Here is a 23,707-nt window from a genome sequence, read left to right on the forward strand (position 1 = left end):
ATAAGCAGATATCTTCAGCCATGGTAAAGGTGTGGTGAGTTTATGGCAGACTACATTACAGGATTAGTAAGGAGGAAAAACAAACAAATAAAATGTGAATTATATTATTTAGTCATCCAGATCAGCCTCAGATGTATTGAATACCGTGTCAACAGCAGCTACCTAACATTTATTTTCCTGTTCACATGATTAAATTTCACTGTGTTGTATGCTGTAACCTGTATACTGTATCATTGTTTTACTTGATCATTAGCATATAAACACCACACTGATTTGCACTTAGACTTTGTTTACTATGTACACAAACTGCATGTGTATGTGGCTTGATTATAATAGCGCTCACACTAACACAGTAGCCAGTTTTTTGCAAGCGTAGCCACCCATGTCTTTTTTGTGCTCCAGTCACTGAATTAACTGTTGTTCAACATGTATTAGCTTCAACTGTGATATGTGTTCAGCTTTGTCAACATTGTTTCAAAGTACATAAAGATGTGCAACACTTTCTGTTGGATTAAAAATAAATAATAAAATAAAAACAAGAACAGTATCCTAGAGTATTTCATTTTGAGATTTATTTGAGTGGGAGTGATAAAAAGTACTTAACCTGATACAGTTGTAGAGAAACTAAGTTATTAAGGGGATGGGTTTGTTTATATCCATTATGTTAAAATTCTCCATTAAGGAACGTTACAAAAATGGTGCTAATAATATCAATAGCCATAAGAACAAAACTGATCTTATTAGAAATATAGTGTAACAGTTTAGTTGTGCTTAAGTGTAGCTCTGGATACACCAGTTTCACATTTTTGTACAAACAGCTGCTTCACCACACAGTAGCATAAATAATCCATCTGGAGTCCCCAGAAAAATCAATAAGCTTGCTACACAGATACACAGCTATGCAGATTAGGTGTGTGTACTATCATATATAATACAGGTGTACAATTTTACGTGATAAAAAACTGACATATCACAAAATCAGTGTTACAGAGATGCCATGTGTTTACATTCCCTAGTACCCACAGAATGTGATAAGCCCAGGCATGTCAAAACGATGATGATTTAATACCAAAAAAGGCAGCTACTTAAACAACCTCTAACAAAGCAAACAGTAACTAAGTCAGTTAAGTACGTTTGTTTTTATTTCTATAGCATCAGAAGTATCGTCACAAAATTCATTCAAATATCTTGATACAACTTTGAGTCTATGCTACCCAACCCTAACGCAGATGTGTGTACACATAAGCACATACACACAAAAACAAGAGCACGCAAGTGAAAAGGGGGTGGTATATAAAAAGAAAAAAGTGCAGGTAAATTAGGAACCAGAAATTTACTGTGAGTATCATATATTATTCACTCAAAGTACAAGAAACGTATCATGGAATCTGGTATGGAGTTCACTGTCAGGTTTCCCTGCTGACTAAATGTCAGTTAGGAAACATGACACCAAACACGGTTACAACTGATTTCCACAGTTTTACTTCCACAGAGAACAGCAAGTAAATTAAAATAAAACAACAACAAAAAAGTCATCTTCTAGCCCTACTTTGTGAAACTGTGCCAATGTGGGTGAGGCAGCAACTTAACTCAACATATGGTTACTGCATTTTGAATAGAAGCTCAAGATCTGCCCGGGACTCTGTCAAATTAGACCTCGACGAAGACACACATCTGAATATCTACATATAGAAGATGTATGACACTAGGCGCCAAAGTAAAACATCACGTCTGTGGCAAAGACATCACACCTAGCTGAAGGAAGCCTAGCACAGCCTGCCCCGAGCTGTAACTGTGCTAAGATGATAGCCGTCTTTACTTCTACCTGAGCTGCTTAGCTGAATTATTCACATAGCCCAAAGCTCCATTTTCACTGTGGGAGGTGGTTTTACGTCAACAACCCCCACAGCACAGAACAGTCACCTCACTAGGCCCTGCTGTGTCATGCTACCATGGCAACACCACATTAGCACATGATGAGCACAAAGGTTTCAGCTACAACTGTCTAGCTACAGAGCAATGCTTAGGGGAAATCAATAAAGTTCAAGTTCATACCATCACCCTCTCAACTCGAGCACGGTGCTCACTACCAGATAAACCCAAACTATGTTGACATATTGCGCCTTTGACGCCGACAGTGAAAGATGAAATAAAATGTACACATTTACAAATTATGTAAAATGGATGTGATAATCTTTATAAGAATATAATTTCCGATCCTATAAAGTCTATCCAACTTGAATGCATATTCCCTTACAGGCTTTTGAACATGCAAACAGGAGGATCAAAAAACCCAACCTTTAATTACTGGACATGCTACCACTTGAACCACAGATTACCCAGTGAGTCATAAATTTTGGTTAAATTACCAACACAATTAGCAACATCATCCAAAAGGAAGTTCAACCTAAATTTACACAAAAATTGCCAATAATGGCCCAATATAATATCTCAAATCACTATAATATCTAAAATCACAATAATCTTCATTTACTCGTACAAAAGTCTCTGTATAAGGTTAAGATGGACAACACTGAAACTATGCATTTTTGTGTAAATGTCCATACAAATTTAGGCTAATCAATCATCCTAATCAAATCACATTAATGACTTGTGTCACATCATTGTTTGTTATGCAACATTCAGGAAGGATTATTTCATATATTAAAAACTTAAATGCTAGGCTTTTGGGGGGAGGGTCCATCTTTGGTTTTCAGTCAGCACTGTAGAACTTTAGCTCTGTTTGACTGAAATGATACTGAATATTAAATAAGCTAGTCACAAAAGGCCCTAACTTTACATTTAAACAAATGTACTTATACAAGCAGTTATGGCTATGCTATTTGTCTGCCCTCACTTTGAATGCCTTGAAACTGTAAGTTCTTTTCAATGAGTGTCTAATATGATTTATGGTCAGTGCTCTCAGCACTAGAACTAGACAAAACACCAATCTGTTCATTTTTTTGTGGATAAATATAGACGCTTTGTCATGCCAGTAAACACCAGGAACAAAACATTCATACTGGGCCTCATTAAAATGACCTCAGTTTTACTGCCATTTTTGGTGTTTCTGTGTGTTTTAAAAATCTGAATTCTCATCAAAGCCACACTGTTGGCAATGCCATTATTCATGGTACTGGAAAATCCAGGGAAAACCCAAAAACGTTAAGCAAAAAAGCAGAAAAAAGAAAAATCCACCCAACCACTGTGGTGAGGCTGTATCTATTAAGAGCTTCGCTATGGTAACAATACAGCACAGCCATTATGTAACATGAGCATGGGAGATGATACACTATATCCTTCAAACCACTCTCCACATAACCTCACTTACAAACAACGTAACACTCGCACAGAGTGAGCTGACTCATTGAACTGGGTCTTGTATAACAGCAATAAGAAGCAACAGCTACTTTCATCTGCTCCACTATTAACACGGTTAGGAAACAAAATGCACTGCAAAATATTATTGTGACCTCTCAGTTTGAATACAGACAATTCCCCTAACCAAGCTGACATACATGCTTACCAGTGCACACTGCACAACTAGCATATGCAGTACCAGCTATCATCATGGCTAACCCAACTCCTCCTCACACAAACCCACAGTGGAAAGGAGGTGGGATATACAGCAAGAGAAGAAAGCTATGAAGTACTGGTTTATTTAAAAATAAGACTTCTGTGTCTGGAGTCAGCATATTCTTTCAGCCATACACCACCAGCTAAGATAAAGGCCAAGTTAAAAGGTACAAGTCTCAACATACAAACGTTGAATACTCAGCAAAGGTCCTGTGTGACATTCATGTGGCATTATTGTTAGGCATGTTAGGGCACATTTTATATCCAGGCTCAACAGCTGTTCTATAGACAGGGGCACCACATAGGAACACACCCAGACACACACAGGAATGTCTGAATGTTTTTTTTCTGGATCTAAATGTGGGTTTTCACATACCACATTCTTCACTGGCCTGAGTGACCTCTCCGAAATCCACCAGCAGCCCATTTTAACTGCACTATGATCTCACTTTTGCTGCTTCGAGAAGAAACACACACACAAGCACATATGAACGCACGTTCTACACAGTTATCCAGGTCAAATGAGGAGCAAATCCTTTATGTTATGTAACAGCTGTAGCTCCACACTAAACCTCAGCTCTGGTAGAGGAGGGGGCTGGGGAGTGGCTAGATTTCTCTAAAATAGAGAAGTTGCACACAGCTATTGGTGGAATGTTTGTGCTCTAAGGCTCACAGTTTTACACTTACATGTGCGAAGTTTCTTCACCTCAGGAAACCCAGACTTTTGTATCCCCATTTCAACACCACTACCAGAAACGCTTTTGAAATAACTGATAATTTGCTACGTTCCTTACAGGGCAATAAAATCAGAACTGCAGAGAGTGTAATGTTGGGTGTGTGTGCTCCATTAGCTGCTGACATACCCCTTATCCCAGCAGCCTCTGAAGAATTGCACAATGAAGAGTTTGCAACAGTTCACCCGACCCAAATGACCTGCTTGCTGAAACTTGCTAGTCGGAGCGGTGATGAATGAAATTGCCAGCGTTCTGTCCCATGATTAACAAAAAGGAAATACTTTTGCTTTGGAAAAAAGCTTGGATGTCATTATACGTGTCACTAACAAGCCTACAAGTCCACAATGACTCAGCTATATACCAAAGAGAGACAAGGTTGTTTTTTTTTGGGGGGGGGGGGGGGGGGTTGTTATTTGACCTTGTGGTCTACGTTGTTTTTAAGTACAGAAAGTCCTAAATTTATTGTGTCATAATGGGAGCATATAAGCTTACAGCTTAACAATTTAATTAAGTTCTAGATTTCAGTTCAACAATGTGTCCTGAGGTTGGGAAAGCTGTTTCATAAGCACGTTCTTGCTTTCGCCGAGGCCAGAAAGACAAGCCAAATATTTCATGACGCTGTTCCTCATATAAACATTTCAGTTCCTCTGCACATTATGCAAGATCAGCCAAGTTAAGGGCGTGATGCACTGAGAACTACTCAGATGTCCGTCCAGGCATGTACATAAAAAAATGCATACAAATAGAGAAGGGGAAAAAAAAACAGCTCCCAAGACATGTCAATGAACTCCCAATGAGAGTGTGCAGGTTGTTACAGACCACGTCATATTACATAACAGAGAAGGCCTAAACACACAATGCTCAGGCAAGACTTCACTAAGCCCTGTGAGAAACACGGAGAAACACACAAACAACCATTACCCATGGGAATAAGTCAAATCACTGTGCTAGCATGTTATGAAGACAAATACCATGACATTTCACCTCGTGACATATCTGATCTTCCTAAAAATATTCTACCATGTGAAGCTTATTCTGAACACTTTGTACCACTGGAAACCAGCTGGGTTCAGTCTGATGCATGCAGTGCTTGTTTTTTAACATATTTACGTTTCTTTTGACAAATGTGAGTCCTATTCAAAATTTTAAAAAGCCAGTAATTCCAGTAAAACTAAAACTTTACTTGTCACATTACAGGAAATAAAAATGTTTACCATGAACATTTGTCTCAAAATTAAACATCATGCTTCTCTTAGGATATGGCAACTGATGACACTGCATTAAAACTACTGGGAGTAGTGAGGGCTGCATTCTGATCTATAATAACAAAGCAAGTTTACACAGCAAATTATTTTAGAGCAGCTTCAAAATGTCTTGCAAAGTATGAACAGGAATGCCTATCATATCATGCCACACCCACTGGTGAATGACTCCCATGAGTCTTGATGAACGATTTAGAATTGAGTGAATGTGAAAGCACTCACCTGTAGTATCTGGACTGCAGATAAGTGGAGCAGACAGCCTTGGAGACATGGCTGGCTGAGCCAAAATCAATGACTTTGACTCTGTAGGGCTGTCTGGAGGGGTCAACCAGCATGATGTTCTCTGGCTTCAGGTCAGCATGAATCAAACCCAAAGACTTGAGCTTTTTTAGGGCTGTTGCCACCTGCAGGAATTAACATAAATACAGAATATGATTCAATATGGTGCTCTGCATTTTTTAGCCCATTAAAAACTAGGTGTGTTAGCTCTAAAAGCATCATCATACAGATCATGCTATATGTCCTGTATCTTATGTGTTTCTATGTCAGAAAAGCTGTTTTACCTGCTGCAGAATAGGCCTGATGATTTTGAGTGGCAGTGGGCTGAACTTGTTCTGTTTAAGAAAGTCATACAGATTTTGCTCCAACATCTCAAACACCAGGCAGGTGTGGCTGCGGTGCTGGAAGCACTCCAAAGCACGCACCACATTGTGCTCCTCTGCATTCTCACTGCTCAACCGTGCCAGTATCTCAACCTGGAACAAAAGGAAATAACACAGGCTCAGACTATCAGCTGTTAAAAGATAATGAGAGAGAGAAAAAAAGCCAAACTGAACTGTTTCTGTTGTTCGGTTCTGGTGTGATCCTGCAACAAAATTGTGGTCATGCGAAGTCATGCACAGAGCAACACAACAGCAGATTTCAGCCAACACACTGACAACAGACAGTAATTCACAGTTCCTCACCTCAATCTGTCCCTGACGTGCATAAGATGGATGGTTCTTCAGTATTTTAACAGCCACCACTTCACTCGTTCCCCTCTTCCAACACTTTACCACCTGGCCAAAGGTGCCACGACCCAGAAACTCCAAAACCTCGTAGCTGTTCTTCTGGGAACACAGAACCTCATGCTGAACTAACTGGTAGTCACCATCTCCTGACCCAGCTCTAGTCACCGTAGCTCCGGCCACTGCCTCGTTACTGCCATTTGGCCTGATTTCAGTTCCATCCACCCTGATTCCAATGTCTGTCACACCTTCCACCCTGTTGTGTTGAGCAGGCATCCCTCCACCTCCTAATCTGACAGTGTCTGCAAAGTTCCCAGTGCTGGTTTGCAACATGGCCACCGGAGGAGGAAGTGAAGGCAGAGCAGATACCTCCTCCACTATCTGCATGGTTCCGACACAGTTGTTTCCCTGCAGTTGTTCTCCACTTTCACCTGTCTTCTTTTCACATCTCTGGATGGCAGCTGTGTCTAAAAGTTTGGTGTATCCTCCTGGCCTCAGTGCTCTTCTGTTTCTACCACCGTCCTCTTGCGCTCTGATACAGGCCCTACTCAGCAGCCCACAGTCCAGGCCTCCTCCTACTGGAGTACCACCACTGTCCCTATAAAGCCTCACTTCCTGTGGACCTCTGCCTCTGCTATGGCAAAGAGAATGCTGATCCTGGGTCCAAGCTGGACCTTCTCCAAGGTTCTCTTCACTCTGTATTCCTGCAGTCTGCAATGCCCACAGCCCCCCTTCTCCGAGCTGTATTCCTGCGTGCAGTCTTCCTGAATCAGCCCCGACTGAGGATGGGACAACGTTGTTGGGATATGCAATACCGTAGTTGACTCCGATCACATAGGTTTTGGGTGGTGGTCGGTGCTGAAAGGCTCTGCTGGTGTTATTACTGCGGTGGGCTTCACCTATATGTCTGCTGGTACCACTACTGCTGGTTCCTAAGGCACTTGTTTGAGCTGAGTGCATCTGTGATGGGTAGACCAAGACTTGTGAGGCCATACCTAAAGAACAGAGAAACACAAGACACATTGAATCATTTAAAGCATAGCAAAACAAACTCACCAAAATGCTACATTCAAAAGAGTAAAGAGTAGAACCAAAGTTTTTTCTTCTCTTTCACCATTCTCTCATGCCAAGATTTTAAACAAAAAGAAAAACAAAAAAAATACCAAAGGACACTAGAGCAAATACACATTAACTCATCATTTCACCATTACAGGAAAGGGGAACTGGCCTGCTGAAATGAGAGACGGGGGAAGCCTGCAGCATCTCTGGCCTGTCTCTGCATGCTATACTCAAGGGTCAGTTTCACACAAGTAGAACCACACTGCAAGCAGTATTGGAGGGGAAAATAATCCACCATAAAGGCAGGATGAGTTATCAACCAGTGACATTTTACAAATATGGCAATGATATTGAAGTAACAGTGCTTATTTAGATTAGCATCAAAACCAAAATCAGAAGTAACACCATCTGTAAGAGAGGACGCTGAACTGTAGTAGCTTCTGCTTTACTTTATGGCCTTTGCAATGCTGTAGTCCAAATGATCTAACAACGACTCTTCAAATACTTAGATTGAGGCACACCTCTCTCAAATCCTAGAAGTATATTATACCAAAACATGCATTCAAGCAACTTACACGATGCAGATACTCATTTATACTTAAGGTCTTCATGTCAAGCACTCACTTTTCTATTCAATGCTTTCTACTTTAGGTAGTTGTCTATTACTAATGTTCATGTTTTAATGGAAACATTTGTTCAGCATACAATGTGATCTAAGCTGTGAAAATGTAAGAGTTCACGTTTCTAAAGTCAGAACACTGTGGTAGCACACCAGGTGTATACTAGCTACAGTGTGATAACATGGTTAGAAACAAATGTGACAGTGTGGGGGTCATGATAACTGTGTATTGATAGTATTGAAGTATTAAATATTAATGTCATGCCTTTAACACACATAGGCTTTCTCAAACTGTTTTTATGCTTTTGTAGAGTTACAGTTAGACTCATCACCTTCATCCACTTGTATTTCAATTTTAATTTCCCAAAACAAGACAACAAACACATTCAGTTATAGAGCTGACTAAAAGAATATTGACTTTTTTTTCTTAAAGATTTTCTACAGATATCTTTTTTGGTGAGTTTCTTTTTTACCAAAATAATTGTGGAGTGAAAATTTAATACTGTGATAGCCCTGGAGCACAATCTACAATGTTTATTAATGTTACATGACTTGTTGAATTGGATTACAGGTTTCAAATCACAAATCACACTGACAGTATACACCAATGTTTAGGCCAGTTTTCTCAGGTGACAGTTCAAATCAAATTCAAATTAGATGTAGGCCTATTCAAACAACATGGATGTGTACTCAGTGTTCACAAAAAGACAGAAAGGCAGTATAATTTTATGGAAATCTAAAGCATAAATTTCACTGATGGTTTTTATTGGTTAACTGAATTTATAAGAGATGGGGTATGGGCAGGAGGCTGTTTTGGGGGAAAAACAAATTTCAGCAAAGTGTAATTCAAGTTGTCTTGATAGGATTAGGACTGTTCCATGACTGGGCTCTGACCAGCCAGTATCAGGTTTCTTTTAGACTAGATCAGGTGAACAAGAACTAACTGGTGGAGCAGTGGAATAAGAAGAGGGTCTCACCACACTGAGTGGGGTTGAAATCTACCAGGTAAGACTACTGTGGCTTGATCCGTTTTCATATCTGAAAACAAACAGCAATCTTTTATTTAATCCTTTATTTTCTCTTCCAAGCTGAAAAAGTACCTAATGCCCCCAAAGCTGAACAAGGATTTTTGTTAACCCCTAAACTCTTTTAGGTGAGCAATGTCCATCTGTACCACAAAACAGTTAAATCATTGACTGGAGTGGACACATTAGGCCGAATTATTAATTATTCAGACCTTAATGAAGTACTGCTGGCATTACTCACATCTCCCTGGAAGTTAGGAATATACAAACAAAGGAAACTGATTATGCAGCCAAAGAACAAACATGCTTGATTTACTTTTACACCAAATAGGATATGATTAGAGAACGGTGTCAGCCATGATGTAACATACACATTTTTAACATCCCATTGTCTAATGCTACACACTACTATAAAATATTTGCCTTCATTTATTCTTTTCCTGCAACTTTCCTCTCATTGCAGCAAGTCTGTACACCATGATAACAGGCAGAGGCAAAGACTGCAGCCATACTTCCTGAATGCCCGTGTTTGGCTGGGTTACATTGGGACTCAGGTGATTCCAGTTTGACGCTCATGAAGCCGGTTGCGTTAAACACAAAATTTCATTCCAAGTGCCAATGTTCACAAGAACGCAGGTTGAGACAAGCAGAGGGGTGTGCCTCAAAGTCAACATTAAAATAAAACACACCTCTTATTACCAGCAGGGCTGTTGTGTTTCACTAGACAAACTGCTGATGGACAGTAACACTTGCAACCACACTTTTCTCTCTCAATATAGATCTGTATTCAGACTCTGGTTAACAACAATATTACTCAGAGCTGAACTGAGCTAAGTGGCAAATAGCTGTGGAGTGTGGCTGTAATTAAAATTCTTGCTGACATCATTGTAGTCTAAAACCAAACCCATATTTTTCCACTGCCTCCCTCACCGCTACCTTTCTTCATTCAACAACTACAGCAGCAAATTTAGCAAACACTAAAAATAATCTGATGGTGCTACAGAAAAAAAAACAGCAAAAGGCGACACCACCATATGGCTGATGCTAACATCTCCACCTTCCTATGCTTGCCAATATGTCACTCCAGTCTCTGGGGGCCACCGACACGGCCAGTGCTGCTCTGCCTTCTCACTGCCAGGCTTAGGTAGCCTGATATCCCCAGAGGATGACGAGACCTAAGCCTGAAATAGAGAGCCACGACACACACAAGTGTTTGCGTGTTTGTATGTGTTCACGGGTCCAGCTAGCGTCCTTTTACAACACCCCACAGTTTGTTACTGATCAATCTAGAGAGGCATGTTAGCACACGGGGAGGGGTGATGTGTGCCTGGCTGTGTGTGTACGTGTTTGGGGGATGGGCAACACCAGCCGAGACACCTGTTGGAACTTATAAACTGACAGGCAGCAAAGTAATTTACTCAAACTCAACTCAGAAATACAAGTGAGAACTTTTACAGGTGTTATATCTTTACTAAGGGACAAAAATGTGTCAAATAAAGTCGTTTTTTCGTACATAACTTTTTCAAGTTAGCATAAGTCAACAAAATGCATAGCTAAAGTTACTTAAAAATGAACACACATAAAAGGGCACACTAAAACCACACACCTGAATAGCTACCGTGTGCCCTAGCTCTAATTAAGCACGTTTTATCGCCAACAGTTTCCAGCTACAGGGGACAAATCGAAGTTAGCAGCAGTTAGCAAACAAGCTAACCATGAGCGAAGTCCCGTCAACGTTAAAGGGACATATGAAACAAACACCAGCGCAGCACACAAAGTCCATTTGACGCCCAGCCTTGCCAGATAAGGTGACATACCTTCAACAAAACCAGTAAATCGTATCGCCCAGGGTGTGAAAGAGAAGGCTAGCAACGAGGACCCGCACCACAGTCGATTCCTGCAACGGTGCTGCTCCTGCTGCTGCTGCCATCTTGTTCAACGACGAGGACACACCGAGCGACTTTTCGCACATTTGAAGCACTAAATAACGCAAATAACTAGCTATTACGAGAGCCCGACGTGACCCATGGTTTCCACAGCCGTCTCGGGTTTCGCCGAACGTCACTCTTGTGCCTGCTTAGGACAAGGAATCCGTGTTTCTAAACTTTTGCATGTTAATACGCCTCGTCCCCGACGGAGATAGCTGCTGGCGGGCGGCTAGCTGTTGCTGCTGGTTCGGTAGCTTGTTGCTTCTCCGCATGTGTGGAATGTTGGGGAGGGCAGAGGGAGGGGACAGTAAAATAATAACAGTGCTGTCTCCATGAAACACTGACTGAGCTGCACCGTTTGATTTCTGTTTAGATATGCTAGAATTAAAACTTATTTTTAACAATCTGTTCATTTAATCATACTTTGAACTTTATTACAGTACTATAAATTTGTATCCACTCAAAACAAAGATGTTTTGTTTTTACACGCATGGCTTCATCAGCCCCCATGTTCGCTACAAGTCAGTTGATAATGTTTATACTTCTTTTAGCTCATTCTAGTTCACTGTGCTGGCATGATCTGCATGTTTAAATAAAACACTCTCTACCTGAGCTGTGACAAAGAAAATGGCACAAAGGACAGTCGGTGGCATGTAATAATACACCAACACAGGAGTACTGGTTGCTTCTGGTTCTCTGGTCCTAAATTAAAGTTGCTATTCGTAGCCTTTTGTGTTAGCTGTGATCAGCTGAAACTTCTGTGTGCTGCTATTTTTGAGTCTTTTTAGGGAATCAAACAGAATCGCTCATCAGTAATAACTGGATTGCAAACCAAAATGATAAACACAACACTCAAAGATGTTTAATTGTTGTTTAATTCTTAAATAAAATGTAAATCCAAATGTTTTGTTTTTTTCTCCATCACATCCACAGTTAGTATGCATACAGCTGGAGGGGGGAAATCAGAAAATCAGATCACATTTATATTGATGCAGAATAATTGAAAGCAATAATTGCAAGTGTCATTTTGCACATTAGTTCATAATACTTTGCAGAATGTAGCTGCTAATATGTGATATTAATATGTTATTGGACTTTAGCTTCTTTGTGCAATGTGGTCATGGAGTCTAGTGAGTGTAACAGTCATATTAGCTACACCTGTTCAACTGCAAATATATAAGCCAAATAGCATTGCATTGCAGCAACCTGCTGTTCAAACTGAGCATCAGAATGGCGAAGAAAGGTGATTTATTAAGTGACTTATTAAGAGTGTGGCATGGATGTGGGTGCCAGAGGGGCTGTTCTCAGTATTTCAAAAACTGCTGATCTACTGAGATTTTCCCACACAGCCATCTCTAGGGTTTTTGGAGAACGGTCCAAAAAAGGGAAAATATCCACTAAGCAGGAGTTCTGTGGGCAAAAATACCGTGTTGATGTCAGAGGTCAGAGGAGAATGACCAGAGTGCTTCAAGCTGATAGGATGGCAACAGGAACTCAAATAACCAAGCCATGCAGAACAGCGTCTCTGAATGCACAACAGTCCAGCCTTGAGGCAGATGTGCCACAACAGCAGAAGTCCACACTGGGTGCCACATCTATCAGATAGGAGCAGGAAACCGAGGCTACAATTTGCATAAACTCAACAAAATTGTACAGTTTCAATTTATGATGTGACGTTCAGATAGTAGGGTGGATTTGGCGTAAACAATATGAAAACAAATGTTTTTGACTAACTTTTAGAATATTTGAATTTAATTCAAATATTGCATGAACTCTTTGGGAATGTCAGCCTTTTTTTTTCGTTAGTCCATCCTCTTGAAAGGTTTAAAAGAAACTGTAAAATCTAAAATCATAGTGTATAATTTTAGATATGAAGATTGTTTTTAATACATGGCTGAAAATCCTTTGCAGTCTATGACTGCTTGAATACTGGAGCTCATGGGCATCATCCAAACGCTGCAACACCTCCCTTGGTGTGTTTTGCCAGGCCTGCACTTTTGTTAAACCCCTTAAATTAAAGCTGAAATTTTTTAAAAATTATAATTGTCCAATAACGTTCAGAGCTTACTCTCTGTAGATTTAGTGGTAATTAAGATTACGGACAAAATGGCAGCCAGACAGTCATAATATAAGTGAAACAAGTTAGCTATTGGATTAGCCAAAACACACCCCGGTGCAGTTCAGGACAAGACAATGCATGTTAGCGTTACAACAATGCGAACTTAGTCAGCTCTAAAGCATTCAAAGTGCATGCTCCCGTCATGCTGTTGCACTTATTTCTTGGTTTCTTTGTAGACATTTTCAAAAACATTAAAATAGTGGTCATTTACTGAAAATTGCCAATAAAACTTAATTCAAACACACGCTGTTTTGAAGAATAAGTACAAGTCTCCCACTGGTTATAAATTGCTTATATGCAAGTATTTGATTGCACGCTTTTTTTTATTGCACAAACGCAACGCCTTGTGCTGTTTTTTAAATTGGAGATCTGGCGCCACCTACCGCTTTATAAGTGTATTGCATGTAAACAGCCTAGCAATACAGAGAAGAATGCACTAAATCTTACTGGAGTTAATAATGAGAGCTCTATTATAAAATCTTTAAACGTTTTATTTCCCTCACAGTGTTTTTGATGAAAGCAATCAAGCTCTTTGATGTGAAGATGGATTCAAAAATAAACACACAGACTGCTGTGTGGGACGTAACGCTTTATTGTCATGTTCAACGAACATTCAAAGTGTAGTCAGTGTGATCAGTCAGTGTGTTATTCATTTGGGGAATGGCTGACGTCATTCTGCCTGGAGGAGAGAAACAGTGTTACAACCAGCTGTGTGGTAAGTTGTAAAATATGCACGAGAAAAGCCAAACCCCAACGAGAAGTGCTTGTTAAAATGAAATGTTCCACCTTCTTAAAAACAATCAAAAAATCAATACATAAACATCAGTTAAATTAAAATAGTTCGAGTTGGTCCATAACACAAGTCCCTTAGTAAAAATTACAGTACAACATATAATGCAGATTATTTTCATTTTATCTAATATGCCGGAAGCTATCTCACTTACTGCGGGTACAAAAAGTCTACACACCGTTATTTCCAACAGATAAACGGATCCTTTTCTTTTTCTGTGAGCAGGTATAGAAGAGATTCACATCATCTTTTTGTTTGTTGGTTTTTTAAGTCCAACCTTTGGATTTGGGGCTGGTTCTGGTTTATCATTAAAGGAACTAATTTACTTTATAGCGAAGAATTTGCTTAGCAGGCTTTGTTGTACATATTTCTGAAGCTACTGCAAGGAGTCCCCTGTCTGTTTAAAAAAAACATATCCACTAGTACTTACAGATGCATGAACTAAATGCTACAAAAAGATTAAGGTGTACAGTTTTTGTACCCTCTGTATTCTCCTTCAGTTCCAGTGTAAAAGACAGCATGCAGGCATTTGCTGTCTTGCTCATTCTTTTACTTGTGTGAGCTACACAACTGCTTAGAGTGCCAGTTAAACGGTGCCACGAGCAGCAAGTTTAAAAACCGTAACGTGCTGATGCTTTCTAAATACTTTAAGGCTTTTACCCGTCACATATCTCACTGAAGGGGTCAGCTTTGTCAACTCATCAAGAAGCTCTCTGCCAGTGTTTTAGAAGAGCTCCGCCTCACCTGTCAGGAGTGGACAGGAAGGAGCGTTTAGGCAGATTCACTAAAACACTTTTTTTAGCCACAAATTTGTTTTAAAAATACTCGGTGACTTGTTTATCCTGGGTAAACAGATTCCCTTTCAAATATACCTGCATGACCTTTTATAAGCAGAGATTGCGGCTCTTTTTTGAGAAATGTAATAAAGCAAACACATCTGTGAAATACCATAACATCTCCTGGCAGCTCCTGACAGGCGGGGGCAGCACTGGAGCTTGTTGGATGTTGGGGGGAATTTCCTAAATTAGGAAAAAGGATTGTGTAAGAACAGGAGACCTGGGGGTTCAATTGTAAAGTCAGCAGTTTAATTTGCTGGTAATGACAGCAGCTAACTTCTTTCAGATCTTATAACTTCCTACTTTGAGACACTTTTATGATACATACGTTGACACTTTATCTTCCTGAATTCTTTCTTTAATTAAATATTGCGCAAACTAAGTCACAAGGACTCTACCACGTATAGTAAAGATGCAGAATACCCCAAAATATTAGTTCTGGGTATGAAACTATTCCGAATGATACCCTGCCGTGCTATAATACTGAATACAGGCTCATCCAAGACAGCTGCTAATAGGTCACAAATATGAGGTTTGACATTTTTCCAAGCAAACAACATTGTGGATTAATGTAACTGAGATGTGAGTCTGTTTTCTAATCGATTTGGTTTAAGGTGCATACTTCTCTGGGCACCTCCCTTGACTGTTTTCTTTACATCTTAACCGTTACTAGTGAGGGGAAACTGCAAAAAACCACAGACAGCTCTCCACATCTCTCTTCTCCCACCCTGCAGAGTTTATGTGTCTGTGCCGGGACTCTCCCCTGGCGCCAGTATTTTCTGCAGGGTCTTTTGGTAGAATGGGGAGAAGACCAGCTTGTTGTAGTTGACAAGGCGACTGAAGCGAACAGCAAGCTCTTTTAGCTCCTTGCTGACTGGAGCCAGACCTCCTGGGAGAGGAGGAGGGGTCTTATGTTGGCTGGACTCCAGGGAAGCCAGAAGGTAGTTGTGAACCCGAGATTCTGAGAGGAGAGAAGAGAGTTTTACTGTCGCTGACAAACACCTTCACTGAACTGTGCACCGCTGGTGTTGCCTCTAAGGAAGTCATCATAAGTAAGTGCTCTTACCCATCAGCATGCGGACTGTGTTGTCTGGTTGGATGGCGGCAGAGATTTGCCCCTTCAGAGCGCTCTTTCGGTCAGCTGAGAATGGAGAGTAGCCATGCTGGCTTAGACACTGACTCAGCTCAACACACAGTTTCTCCCCAATGGTCGCCAAGACCTCCTGTGCACTAAATGAACTTAGGACAGACCAAAAAAAAAGCTTTAGTTTTATAACAATGCAAGTTGTTAAGTTAATAAGCTTCACAACAAAAGCCAAGCTTCATGCATCTTCTATCCATAGTTTTCAGTCATGTAACTGAGTCGCTACCCTAGTGTGCAAAACCTTACTGCATCATGATGGCTAACAGTGCACAGTCCGTAGTATTGTAGGACAAAAGTGCTTTTTTTCCCATCTGTCTTGTGCAAAAACTTCTTGGATTTTGGAAAAGCTACAACCTTTAATATATAATAAACTTATTTTACTTATACAATTAACTATACAAAAAAAAGCTGTATGTGATCAGTGCTTCATAGCCATCTATCAAACACTGTCCAGGGGGTTCTCAGAAAATTGTAACTGCTTTGGCCTCTTGCGCTCATGTTCATAAATTAAGCCAATTTAGAATAAATAGTTAACACAAAGCACATCTTTTAAAACTGTTGGAAAACACACAAACTCCACAGAAAGGTTCCAGTTGACCAGAAAGTTTAAACAGAGAAACTTTTTACACTAAAGCACGACCTCAATCTCACCCAAAATACTGCATTTTTTCATTTCTTACTGCAGGGCCAGGTACACTTTTTCAGTAAAGACTGCCACCTAAAGGTGAGAATTTAAATAAAACTAACTAAATTCTGATTACAAATACCTCCTTTAACACTCAAGCACAGGCCTGCATACTGTACTTGTGTACTAAGTTAGATCCCTATCCCCCCCATCTGTCATGTTTATAAACCCCCCCCCCAAAAATCCCTTAACATAGTGACAGCAAAGTCCAAACTCAGTGTATTCAAAAAGTTGTCCAGAAATTAGTGGTCCATCTTTTATATACAGCTCGTGGAAGCAACACTACTCTTATCTAAATGAGGCTAAACTAGTCACATCACCACATCTGTGAAACTGATGGAATTTACAGCGTCTCTTTTTATTTTTGCTGAATTCAGATCAGGCACGTTGCATTTACAGAATATGTCAGCATGGGGCCTTTCCAGAGAAAGTTACCTTGAAATTCAAACTAATCCTAAGTCGTTCAATTTACGCATTAATGCAAGTCAAATTAAATCCACTCTGGCTCAGTCATATTTATCCACCTTTGTTTATTCACATAGAGAATAATTAGTGCTTGAGGAAGTGAACTGAAACAAATGAAGGCAAATCTGGCCACTGTAGCTTTAAATATAAAAAAAAATCTTTGTGCTTACGGTGTATGCATGTCTGCAAGCAAGACGTTAACAGTGTTTTTGAGGGTCTCCATCAGTCCTGGCAGGCCTGAGATGGCCTCCCCAGTTGTAGTGTAGACAATGAGCAGCACAGAGGAGAGAAGAACCAGCTGTTCAGCCTCCTGCTGCATCTCCTGGAATCGAACCTGATCCATCAACACTGTCTGTTGATAGACATACAGGAGAATTTTCGGATGAAGAGTACAACACAAGAAGTGAAATCTAAACAAACACTGAGATACAATGAACCAGGATTGATAGTGTTTACCTCCGGGAAGGGGTCTGAGTCGTGGTCCCACCTGAGCAGGCGAAGATAGGCATGATTATGAACACTGAGGGGGTGGAGTGAAGAATCAGATGCAGATGCTGTTGCTGCTGAGTCTTGCAGGCTTTTTACTGTATCCTCAAGCCATTTCTCAGTGAAGTCTAAGGCATCTGAAGGAGAAACAATCATTGTTATTATTCAGTATAATAATAGCAGTACTAGTCAGCAGTATTACATCATCATAGAATATAATCCGGGAGTCTATAAACAAGATACTTTCAGTTTTCTGTATTTTTAAATGTACATGGTTCAGATTAAACTAGACAGAAAGGCTAAAACAGAAATGTTTATGTCACATTTTTAAAAGACATACTAGCATGAGTAGATAGGGGAACGCAGAGATGTACAATGGTATAATATGAATTATTTAGTCTATGTGTAAACACTGCAGTAAATCAAAGCTGTTACGTGTTGTTGAAATTCACCTGATTTTCAAAAAGTAAAGCAAAGAAGTGGCATTCACACAGGAGTGACTACACCCCTGTACATCACGTACATTTTAAAAGCATTCAAAACTTGTGTAACTTATTAATACCTGCAGTATTCATAGGTTGAAAGATTATATAAGAGTATTTTCCTTTTTATAAAAAATTAAAAATAAATACAATATTGCTAAATTGTTAAATAAAGCAAACGCTCAAACTTGAACATGTTTGGTTACAGAAAAATATGATTTTGTATCCTTTCAGATGTCTGGATATCTCACGAGCAGCAATGACCAACTACAAAACAATGGACACCACAGACTGCATATATAAAACATGCATATAGCTGCCAAGATGTTGGCTTGTGAAGTCAGATTGCAAAGCCTCAAGCGTTTGTTCAGGTTTTGGCGTCCAGATGTCAAGACCCTCACTGCTTGATTCTGATGAGGAGCATAATTAATAAAATAACGATCATGTTGTATTCAATAGGACTGGAGCCTAGTTGTTGAGCTGATACAGTCCTGAGTCACAGAGCAAGAAAACTGAGGGCCATATTCCAACAGAAATCCACATAACCAGTCTTTTTGAGTCACCCATTGCTGGCCAATAAAAAGAATACAACCTCAGTGGAAAGTCTGACTTTGCTTCACTTTTCACATCTGGGAGCTACATCCATGTTTTATACAGTCTGTAGTACCTCTTATCAGAGCTGCAGTGGCCTCGGAGAGCATGCAGCTCCTACAGTCATGTTCTGAATGACAAATGGGCAACTGTTTCAGTCTTGCTACAGAGGTAATCAGTGGGTATCACAGTACTCAAGATGGTGCAAAGGACATTGCACAATGTTAACCTCTATGGAGGTGTCCAAGAAAAAAAAAGTACATTATAGTTGACAACAATAATACAAACGTACCAGCTAATGAGACAACTGTTTTGGGGTTCAGTAGTTCATATTGCAGGTGATTAGTCTGAATACAGTAGAATTAGACACTGTGGGTTTTGTGCTATTTAAATAATCATATGTAATGTTTAATGCTAATAATGCTCATAACAGTCAATATGAAAGCTATATCATTTACTTGGTTGTTTCTCCAAAAACCCCTGGAACTTGTTCCTCTCGTATTCAACAGACTGTTGCATCAGATGTGGTCTGATGCTGCTCAGGGCAAAGTTAGCCATGTCCACCTTCATCAGGTCCAGCAGTGAAAATATGGCCCTAAAACATGACAGATGGAAAAAATGGGCAAACTCTAAGCACTGATGATGAAATATACACATTTCATGACAAGCCAAACTTTTAATTCAGTCTTGGTAAGTCTGGATCCGTAATAAGAAGTAGTTAATAGTGTCTTGAGTTATAAAGCAAAGAACAGTCGCTCTACTATAAGCTGAGAGCTGCATGGTCTGATGGGAATGAAATTACACAATCTAAAAATAAACTACAGCCTGGAACATGCAGAGCTAATTATGATCTGTCTTCCATGGCTTACTTGAGCAGAGGTACAATTTCGGTGATCTGCTTCAGCTTCTGGATGTCCTCGTCTCTGCTGGGGGCGCAAAGTGAGCCCATCATCCACACAATGAACTGGGACAGACGACCGATGTCAAGAGCTCCATTCTCAGCTTGCTGCTGGATCAGGGGCAAGTCCAAAACCTCCTCAATCTGAGAGCGCAGACGACCGTGGCCTGGTAGCAAGAAAGACAGAAGACTCTAAAAGAGGGGAGAAAAAAGGTTAGAAGAGGTAGACAAAATGGTTAAATCTAGAGAGGGATGACTGAGGAATACAAATGAATGAAGGCTTCAGCATCTCACCTCTTTGATCTCAGCCAGAAGTTTGATGGCGTGTTCATATGATGGTGGATCCTCCTTCAGCTGGGCTTCCAAACAATCCCAGAATGCTTTGTGCATGATCTCCTTCACCCTGCGCTCCAAACTGTACCAGGACAACACACATGCTCTTATATCTGCAGCAAGAAAGAACTCACACTGAGGAAAAGATCCAGTCCTCACCTTCCTTCAGGAAGCTCCGCGGGTTTGATTTGAAAAGCCTGGTTCACCATTATTTCATGAGCCAAAGCCATGTTGGTCACTCCTTTAGCCGTCTCCATCAGCTCCTCCACAGAGACAAACCTGGGTGGGCTGGCTAGAAAGAGAAAATATATATATATATATATATATATATATTTGTACACAATTACATGTCATTCTTTCGAAAGATAAAGTTTCCTTCATCTGGAGAACACAGAGCTCTTCCGATGCCAGCAAACTAGATATAAACTCATTTACTGAGCGCATTATCTCTCACTTCTAAATGGATTTAGTGTGAATGTTTTACAAGCAGGCAACACTAAGTGCAATAAGCGTTGATCTCCTCAATTCATCAGTGAGAGTCTAAACAAAGCTCTCTGTTCAGCAGCACACCTGCCTTTAAGCAAAGCCTCTGTCGTTGTGGCTCACGGCCATTAGCAAAAACAAAAAGTCACAATGTTCCACTCTCGCGAAGTCATCACCTGCACAAATCTAAATCTGGGAATAAACACATGAGAACATTTTCTACATCAGAACTCCCAATGTTAATCTTTTTTTCGTCTTATACAAGTCCAAACTGTTTTTCAGTGGACAACATTGTGTCACATATTTAGTAGTACTCAGGTGGATATATGGCTTTGGAGGAGTGTTTTGTTTTGGTTTTTCTTCCTTTTTTTCAGGGTTAGCATCCTCCACAGCTGGAGCTAGAATTGATGTTTGGACTTTCCAGACCCCTTTGGAAGGTTTTTCATGAACACCGTGTTCAGCACACAAACCAAATATTATTACCTGCCAAGCATCTTAGAAAGCATGGCATTTTAATACAGAACGCACAACAACGAGGCAAAGTAGTCTGTCAAATTTGGTGTGTCCAGGTTTAGGAAACCTACCAATCAGTTCATAACCAATTAGTTGTCATTACTGAGGCGGTATAGCTGAATCTTCAGAGGTGGATGATGTATATACTGCATGGACAGTGTAACAGATAACTGCTAATTGTAATTAGTTGTATACATTTATCATTCTACTTGTTTTTGCAACCTACATTCAGCTACCTCTAGATAAAAATCAGTCAATCAGTGAATAATAAACCCATCACACAGCCTCACTGACATGAAGCGTCGCTGTACACAGTTCTCACAATTCTACATATTGACTCACTGGCAGTGGCTGCAAGAGTCAAGTTGGTCAAAACAAGCAAGCACCACAGACAAGAAGATTTTATCTGCCAACGCTTGAAGGTATGTGCCTGTGAACTGAAGCATTCATGGTCTGACTCCTGTGATCAAAAACAGGGCCAAGATCACATGTTTGAACAGAAGAACTGAGCTGTTCTCGCAGCATGCAAGAAGGGGTCAGATCCCAACTCCAGCCAGACTGCTAAACCATCTGTGCTGCCTCTTTCAGGACATATTCTCACACGTATGTAGAAGGTCTCACAGCCAACATGTTTATGGATGACCTACCCTCAGAAACACAGGCCAGCAGGGGAAGTAAAGGCCTGAAATGACAGTGAGCAGCAGGAACCAGTAAATCTTTTTTGAAAATTAACTTTTAGGTAGAGGTGGGCGGATCGATCCAAATATCGATAGTATCGACACCAACGCTGGTATTGGTATCAGAGCAATACTAGAGCGACAGGGTCGATAAATGTATGTATATATAATTTTTTAATGAAAAGGTTCCAGGTTTCAAAATACATGAAAAGCTGAACGGGGTTTTTTGTTGTAATTACTAATTATTGCAGTACATAATCACAATCACAGTAAATCACCGTGATTTAGTGGTCAATAAATGTGTTCAAAATTAGCAAATTAATGATGATTCATCTCATAAATCAAGACACACTGCTCGTCCCTAAATAAGCTGCCTTTACAGGTTTAAAAGTATCTGCATTGGTATTAGCATTTACTTGGTATCAGATGGATACCAAAATATGCAGTATGACACAGCACTACTTTCAAGGCAGTGCTATTGTTCAGTTTTCATTTCAGTCACATGACAGGCTGTGACACATTTAATCCAGATCACATTCATGTGTTTAGCCAGTTTATTCAGTTGAATTAAAACAAAGTTTCACAGAAATTAACCAGGAAGTTTAACAAATCTGATGTTTTTACAAAGTCTCTGTTAAACGATCATGATCTCATTAGTTAATGAGCAAGCCTGCAGACAGTACTGAACAGTTAAAATAAGCCCGTTCACCTTGTGGAGTGTTGCCTCTGTGAGGACTGGGAGTGTTTGCCCGGACCCTCTTCCTAACAGTCTCCCCAGAAGCCCCCTGCCTCTGCTCCTCCTTTGACTCCTTGTCTCCTCCATCCTCGATGTGGTCTGCCTCCTTTGGCATTCTGGAGTCTGCAGGAAAACAGGTGACATGGAGATTTGAATGTGCAGGGATCTGAAATCTGAGAGTCTGCTTTTAAGAGCCCAGTCACTATGATACAACCAGGTCTTTGTAGAAGGGTGTAAAGCAGGGCTACAGCAGGAAGCAGTGGCTGTCATGTTAAAGGACCTCACTTAATAGCACAAAGAGAAAGAGATGTGCAGATTTGTTTCTGTGGTGCTCAAATGATGACATCATCTGGACTGGTAGAGGATGAGAGAGGGGAGGGGGGAATCCGTGTGGCAGTGCGATGCTAAGACTGAAGAGGTGAAGTAAACAGAACAAAGCCTCATGGGTACTGTGGCTGTCCTCGCAGGCTTCGGTAACGGTACTAACCTTGTCCTCGGCAGCCCCGGGGGGAAGAGACGCGTCTGATGTGGAGCTCAACTTATCTAACGTTAGCTTTATAGTCAGCGCGAACGCCGCTTTCTGTTCAACAATAACAACACAACAACAAAGCTTTATGACACCGCTACTCCTTCATAACCCAGACACACGTTTATTCACAACTTCACCACCGCCAGGCACCGCGCTCAGGAGAAGAAAGGCTTTGGTTTATCCTCGGAAACTCCAGCTTTTTTATTTACGTCGCAGACCTCCTCTGACGGGTTGCCGCTAATCAAAAAGCTTCCTGGATTGGGTGGGGCTAACGTGACGTAACAGCCGAGCCCCCCCTCCCGCACGCACACACACGGACACAGCGACAGAAACGTTACATTTATTATTTGATTGTAATTGTCTGTCTGCTCAGATGTGAAGAAGAAGAAGAGTTTCCTTCTTAGACATTTCCAAATAGATTTCATTTCAAAAGAACAAAAGTAAATTTTATTGGATTTCTTCTTCGGTAGACAACTGGCAGATGACCCGCCTTCCTATATATGGATGGTAGAAATACACAAGAATATTACAAAATATCAGAGAAAGGAAGTGATAAAGTACAATTTTTTTTTTTTTTTTTTTTTTTTTACTGTACTTAAGGGGAATTTTCAGGTATCTGTACTTTACTTTAGTAGTTTTATCAACCATCTTTTTACTTTTACTCCCTACATTTTTAAACAAATATCTGTACTTTCTACTTAAATTTTCAGAACAGGCTTGCTACTTTAGG

The 23,707-nt window shown here is 40.3% G+C and overlaps 2 protein-coding genes across 4 annotated transcripts in view; both read right to left on the minus strand.

The window, feature by feature from the left end:
• hipk3a (homeodomain interacting protein kinase 3a) overlaps positions 1 to 11,493 on the minus strand; it is a 29,392-nt gene extending 17,899 nt beyond the window's left edge. Inside the window, exons 1-4 of one of the 3 annotated variants that reach the window (XM_025908689.1) lie at positions 11,100 to 11,493; positions 6,538 to 7,574; positions 6,136 to 6,327; positions 5,795 to 5,976 (exon numbers count right to left, since the gene is read on the minus strand). In XM_025908689.1, coding sequence (XP_025764474.1) covers positions 5,795 to 5,976; positions 6,136 to 6,327; positions 6,538 to 7,572 — 1,409 coding nt within the window. In that variant the 5' untranslated portion in view covers positions 7,573 to 7,574; positions 11,100 to 11,493. The remainder of the gene's footprint in view (positions 1 to 5,794; positions 5,977 to 6,135; positions 6,328 to 6,537; positions 7,575 to 11,099) is intronic. The other 2 variants (XM_025908688.1, XM_005449364.4) reach the window with 2 other exon arrangements.
• Positions 11,494 to 13,905: 2,412 nt separating this feature from the next.
• On the minus strand, positions 13,906 to 23,245 carry tcp11l1 (t-complex 11, testis-specific-like 1). Its single transcript, XM_019360794.2, has 10 exons — positions 22,936 to 23,245; positions 22,422 to 22,571; positions 20,199 to 20,331; positions 20,001 to 20,121; positions 19,678 to 19,898; positions 19,267 to 19,403; positions 17,706 to 17,872; positions 17,420 to 17,601; positions 16,022 to 16,194; positions 13,906 to 15,916 (listed from the first exon to the last, which is right to left on the minus strand). The coding sequence occupies exons 2-10, from the start codon at positions 22,561 to 22,563 to the stop codon at positions 15,693 to 15,695; spliced, it is 1,500 nt and encodes a 499-aa protein (XP_019216339.1). The 5' UTR covers positions 22,564 to 22,571; positions 22,936 to 23,245; the 3' UTR covers positions 13,906 to 15,692.
• Positions 23,246 to 23,707: the final 462 nt, after the last annotated feature.

This window comes from Oreochromis niloticus, linkage group LG7, assembly GCF_001858045.2.
Source record: "Oreochromis niloticus isolate F11D_XX linkage group LG7, O_niloticus_UMD_NMBU, whole genome shotgun sequence".
NCBI classification, from domain to species: domain Eukaryota; kingdom Metazoa; phylum Chordata; class Actinopteri; order Cichliformes; family Cichlidae; genus Oreochromis; species Oreochromis niloticus.

Excerpts from the sequence above, each read along its gene's own strand:
- tcp11l1 (XM_019360794.2), bottom strand. The coding sequence starts at position 22,563 with ATGCCAAAGGAGGCAGACCACATCGAGGATGGAGGAGACAAGGAGTCA. Across the intron at positions 20,332-22,421 it reads CAGAGGCAACACTCCACAAG|CCAGCCCACCCAGGTTTGTC; the intron begins GTGAACGGGCTT and ends TTCTCTTTCTAG. Across the intron at positions 20,122-20,198 it reads GCGGAGCTTCCTGAAGGAAG|TTTGGAGCGCAGGGTGAAGG; the intron begins GTGAGGACTGGA and ends GTCCTGGTACAG.